This window comes from Halyomorpha halys, unplaced genomic scaffold (genome assembly GCF_000696795.3).
Source record: "Halyomorpha halys isolate HHAL.00 unplaced genomic scaffold, Hhal_1.1 Scaffold78.1, whole genome shotgun sequence".
In the NCBI taxonomy this organism is placed as follows: domain Eukaryota; kingdom Metazoa; phylum Arthropoda; class Insecta; order Hemiptera; family Pentatomidae; genus Halyomorpha; species Halyomorpha halys.
The window spans coordinates 1,130,324-1,136,441 of record NW_027108467.1 but is presented as its reverse complement, the minus strand read 5'-3'; the positions used below and the strand labels follow the sequence as shown (position 1 = coordinate 1,136,441).

Here is a 6,118-nt window from a genome sequence, read left to right as displayed (position 1 = left end):
ATAGGTTTTTGTTAACAGGTAAATAATTTATAAATAGTTCTTTGAGTGTATATGATATATGAGTTTTGTTGTAAGCACATGTTTATGGTTTGGTTGAATTTGTTTTTTAGCAGCCTGAAGATGGGGGAAATCTCCCGAAACGTTGCTGATGATATGAAATAAACTATTGTTTTTTAATAATGAAGAATTTATGTCACTCACTAAATCCTTTTAATTGTATTTATATATTTTTTAATATATTAAAATTTCGAAAAATCCGCCATTTTGTATTCCCCAATCAATTTATTTTATCAAATATGAGAACTACTCCTAGGAAGGTAAACGTCATAAACTACTAGTTATTTCATTGAACTAGCCTTAATTTTAGTGCTAACAGACATCTGTATGTCTAACAGTTCCTCAGATATAGTTTTTCATAAACTAAAAGTTTTGTCAGTACAACAAGAAATTAACATCTTGTGAATTTATTTTGGCAAATATCATAAATACTACTACCCCTACGAAGATAAATGTCATAAAATAAGCTCATATTTTAGCAAATTTACTGTCCTTTATGTGTTCTATTACGTTTTCTAATGTTGCAGGTAGTTTCAAAGATATGGGGCTCGGAATGAAAAACAATTTTTTTTACATTTCGAAACAGCTGCATTTTGTATTACCCTAACTATACAAGGCGGACTCATAAATTTTGATTAGTGACTAGATATTAAATTTAAAATAAAATCTGTGCCGCTACAACCCATGAAGGGTCAGACGTACAGTACTTTGTAAAGACGTACTGTTACTAAACCAACGATTGTGCAAGGAGGTGATTTGGTCAGAGTCACGCTCGACCGCCAGATATTTACCCAATTAAGGGTACCCAATTTAAGAGGCTGAGTGGACCCCAAAGGCTCCAGTACCCACAGGAATTGACTCACGGTTACAGTGTAACAGAAAACAATTTTGTTGTTGTATGTGTTGTTTATAATTGACCTGATTACCGACAAAGCCAGCAGGCAATACCTGTTTTTAATAGATTTGTTCAGGAAGGACCTTTTGGCCACCTGCGAACTGCCAAGTGCCCTTTGTTGACATATCCGGCGCAGGTATGACAAGACATATGGCAAAGACCCCTATAATATTAATAATTGCTAATACCTCGATACATATCAATATCTTCCTACAATTTACTTCAGACGGTTAACTATCTTCTTCTAATTAATAATTCAGTTCATACCGTAACTTCAATAAGAATATAAGTAAATATAGTAATAATAATGTGTAAATTATACTGAGTAAAATTATATGAAGTGAAAGCTTTTTACTCACTTATTTGACGGACAGTATATGTATTCTTGGCACTTCCACTTTTAGCTATAAAAAACAATACAAAATATTAACATTTAAAACAAAAATAATAAAATAAAACATATACAATAGCAATACTATGAATTAAATTGGTATCGATATAAACAGATTCGTTAAACAAAATATTCTTATTACACAACCTGATTGAACATGGATTGCCCCCTGCCTAGTTGGTTTTTGGTAAAAACAAATAATTTTTTATTTCCTGACCGCATCCCCCCCCCCCTTCGACCATTTTCACTTTTCAAAAGTTATTGTCATATCAAATGAGAATTTCTTCCCTATCTCTCTTAGTTTATTTTAACAACAATTTTATACTTCAAACTTACGTTTGACAGATAACTTTTTCGAATGCTGTTTCATTGACATATCTTGTACATCTTTTTTGTTAGTTAAATCTGAAACAGAACATTTTCAACTATGAAAATTATTGGTGAAAATATTGCTAAATAAATATCGTATCCATGGCAGCAATTTTAGCTATTATTTTCATTATTGCCCAACTCTGTTAATGGCATTAGTAATGTATAATTTTCCTTAGGAACACTGACCGATTAGGTTAATAAGCGTTCAAGAATTACCTTTAATTATTAGGTAATGCCTGAAGAATATGACAGAATAACACATAAAGCCACAATTCGGAGGCGTAGCTTAGTGGGGGGGGGGTGACAAACCTTCGCAATAAATAATAATAATGTTTGATAAAAATTTGAACCATCCTATCAAGATTTTTTTATAGGTAGCCTTTACAATAAACGATGATTATGATCTGTAGAGAATTTTTTTTGTGTGTGTGTAATAGTTTACTCACAATAGACTTTTAACGAAATATTGAGTTTTGTGTTCGTTAAAAATAAAAAATAAAATCACTAGATGCAAATAAATTTTTCCATGGAATTATACCGTTCTTAATTTTAATGCAATTGCCTAAGTAAGTTTTACATTTTTATCAGGCCATCGCGTGGGTTGTAGGCGTCCGGAGTTTTTACGAGTCCTACCCAACACCTACTCCTCAAATAGGGCACTGTCTTATTTTCGATAGGATATTTGCCAGTTTTATACCTTTGCATGCAATTAATTTTGAATCTCCAACCGGCTAGTAGTAATTTTAATTATTGGAAAATTATGTTACACTCTTCTTCTTCTTCTTTGTTCCTATGTCCCAGGACGATAGTAATAATAATAATAATCATAATGAAGGCCTAATGAACCACCAAACGCTCTCTACATACATCCTTCCAAAGTGATGCCCCTCCAAATCCAATTCCACTAAATCAGTTTTAACGCAATCCTCCCATCTACGTTTCGGTCTACCCCTCGTACGTTTACTTGTTGGCTCAGTGTTTATTAATATTTTAGGGATCCGCTCGTTACAAAGCCCTACGACCTTACACGCCCATCTTATACGCCGCAATGCTATAACTTGAATTATATTTATCGGGTGTAGGTCCCTTAATTCAGTGTTGTGTAGTCTTCTAAATTCTACTGTTAGTTCATCATTCTTTTTGGGTCCGAATATTTTGCGTAATACTTTATTTTCGAAAACCTTAAGACGCTATTCATCCCTTTGTGTAAGAGTTAAGTCTTAAAACAATATATTTCTTTGACGAATCATATTTAGCTGATTAAAATAGGTTAGCTTGCTTTTTGGTTCAACAAAAATAAAATTAAAGATTTAATTTTAAATTTTTTTTAAATGATAACATATTTATCAACAACAGTACAAATTTAGCTCGTGTTACAATAAATATTTGTTGTATATATAATGTTTTCACTTTCTTGAGGCTGATTTTAATTGTTTAAATAAAATAATTCGTATACAATTTAAGTCTCCAAAACACTCTTTATTATACCTTTTAAAGTCTAACGTTTTGGCCAATTCGGGCATCCTCAAGGACAATCTTAAAACAATTTTAGAACCAGATCAAAATTGGGCTCCACTAAACCTTCGAATTCCACCTTACAATCCAAAATCCTTCGTAAAATCCTAAATGCTCCTTACTTTATTACAAATAAAATCATCCATAAAGATCTTAATGTTCCATATATAACCAAAATAGCCCGAACCAAATATCATTCCTTCCATTATAAACTCCCTAACCAGTGTTTTTTTTTTCTTTTTCAGACCTTGCTTCCTCTTCCATTCTTCGCCACGAGACCTGATAATGTAAAAACGCCATTAGAGTGTTATGTCAAGAGTTAGGACCTCTACACGACTGTATCACTCCATTATATCTGAGATCAAATTGACTGAATATGTGAATATGTTACTGTATTATGATGTACAGTTGTAAATTTCAATAAAGATATAAAAAAATTACAATAGCGGACATTACTATTAACATCAATATAAACAAACCTAAACATCATGGGCGTGGCCTTTTTGGCTTCACTTTTGCTTGGTAGGATAATAGGTTAATGTCCCCCCCCCCCCAAGGGTTATAAAAACTGTTCCCGAACCCTCAACATTTATTTATCAATGGTTCATTCATGAATAAGGGTCGTTTCCATGGCAATTTTAGCTATTAGTTTCAATAAGGATATTTAAAAAAAAAAAAGATTGTCCTTGATGGCCGAATTGTCCGAAATTGTTGGACTTAAAAAGAAATATAATTTGTTTTGAGACCTAAATTGGATAAAATTTATTTTATTTTAACAAAAATGCCTGGGATGTTACAATAACTTTTTCAATAAAATCGACTGGCCAGAAGTGCAACATTAGATAGATTTTTTCGATTTTCCCAAAAAAGGTTAAAACGATTTTGATTGATCAAGGTATATCGCTGTAAAAATCTTGTAGGCGTTTATTTGTATCAAACTTTATACTTTAATGTTTTCCTTAAAAGAAATTAATTTTTTATTAACTGTCCCCAGAAAAGATTTATGGAAAATTGATCAAGTTAATTAAATTTTATATTCATACCTTACTTTTTAGAATAGTAAATATATTTTTGAGATACGTAATATTCACATTGAAACGAATCTGTACAGAACATAGAAAGATACACGAATTTTTCGAGGACGTCTTAATGGATTTTCATTTTAGGTAAACAGAATTATCATAAATAACATTTACTAGGGATATTCATGATCTTCAGTTTAACACGTTAAAGCGTGTTAAATGGAAGGACTTATGTTAAATGGAGAAATATTTTCTTCACTTGCCATGTTAAAACTATATAACATATAACATGATAGAGTCTGTTACTAAGTCTGTAAAATGGAGAATGTCGTCACGAAACAGACCAGCTGAGCTCGTGATCATTTTGTTTGTTGTCGTAGTAACAAGCAATATAGTATTAAACATATTACATGCTCGTAGTTTGTGTTTTACTTGTGTTAGTATTGTTTTGGTTGTTTTTATAACTAATAAAACAATGGCTTACAATAATAATAATAATAATAATAATGAAATAACAGTTGTCAATTAGCTCATTTGGATTCACTTCTATTTACCTAGATTCTAATTCTAATTACCTAGGTCTCGTAAAATGAAGAATAGCGTTCTGCAACAGACCAGTTGAGTTCGTTGCCATTTTGTTTGTTGTCGTGTTAGGTTACTTGCTAGTAGTTTGTGTATTGATTGTATTAGTTTTAGATGTTTTTAAAGCTAATAAAACAATAGATGACAATAATAATGATTTAATAACAGTTGTCAATTAGCTCATCTTGATCCTCTTCCTTACAAGTTAGAAGATCAACAAGGCACTCAGTAGCCAAACTTTCACACAACTTATACTTTTCATTTACTTTAGGCATGTTATAATAAATTACTTCAATGAAAACTTAGAAGTAAACAATAACATGAAGTTGTGGAAGGAAAGGTTATAAACGAAGTCGCTCAAAAAATCCGCTAGGAGCTCTTATGCATTCAACATTTAACATGATTTTAAATAAGCCTGCTCAGAATCCTATACTTATAGCATTTAACATGGTAAAACATTTTACATTTAACACAATGTTATGAATACCTCTACTATAACTTCTGTTCTCTTCACACTTGAGACTGCTTTATGAGATAGGGTTTACAGATAAATACGTTAATGTGTGAAATCTCTTAGCGTCATTTTTTATTAGAATGAGAGTAGGGTCGACCGTCGTCGACCACTTTTTAAAGTCAAAACCTGTATGTACCTAGCAGAAGCGGGGGCAGTGTTAGAGATGTTAACGGAGTTTTGTGCGGTAATCGGCCCTAAACGAGAACGAGATGGATGGACGTTTCGGTGACGAGATTCAGATTTTCGAGATTCTTTAGAGAAAAAATGTAAAAACGAATGATGTCATCTACCGAAATGTCGGCAAGATACCTTAGAAGAACACTGGTTCGAGAAGTGACCAGACGCCAAACAATTAATACAACGATTTAACGGTCATAAATACGGTCACGACGTTGTTGGGGGTGAGCGTTTTTTAGAAAATTTAAAGTGCCTGGATTCTTCAGTTTTATGCTTTTTGTTCATAATTGATGGAATATTTTCAGATCTTATGGTGTCCTTTTTACGTTTTGTTGCACCACCTATGCTGTCAACCTTTAATACTGACTGAACTTCTGTTGACATTCTGAAAGGAAAGTGATATATGATAGCAATTATCAGTTGACACATCTGGATTATGATAATAAACTAAATAATTGCAAAACACATGGCTAGAATAACAGCACAGTATGGAAACAAATAAACAACTTCCTTAACTGTTCGCGATTTATACTAATTTAATTTTTTTTTTTTAATATTTATTTATTGCTATTGTAACAGCGAGCCAGCACGTA

At 32.0% G+C, this 6,118-nt stretch overlaps 1 protein-coding gene across 3 annotated transcripts in view; it reads right to left on the bottom strand.

Annotated features, from left to right (window-relative positions):
* LOC106692922 (micronuclear linker histone polyprotein) overlaps positions 1–6,118 on the bottom strand; it is a 36,211-nt gene that overhangs the window by 6,757 nt on the left and 23,336 nt on the right. For 2 of the 3 annotated variants that reach the window (XM_024359015.2, XM_067046802.1), the window contains exons 8-9: positions 1,680–1,748; positions 1,312–1,356 (exon numbers count right to left, since the gene is read on the bottom strand). In XM_024359015.2, coding sequence (XP_024214783.1) covers positions 1,312–1,356; positions 1,680–1,748 — 114 coding nt within the window. The remainder of the gene's footprint in view (positions 1–1,311; positions 1,357–1,679; positions 1,749–6,118) is intronic. The other variant, XM_067046801.1, reaches the window with a different exon arrangement.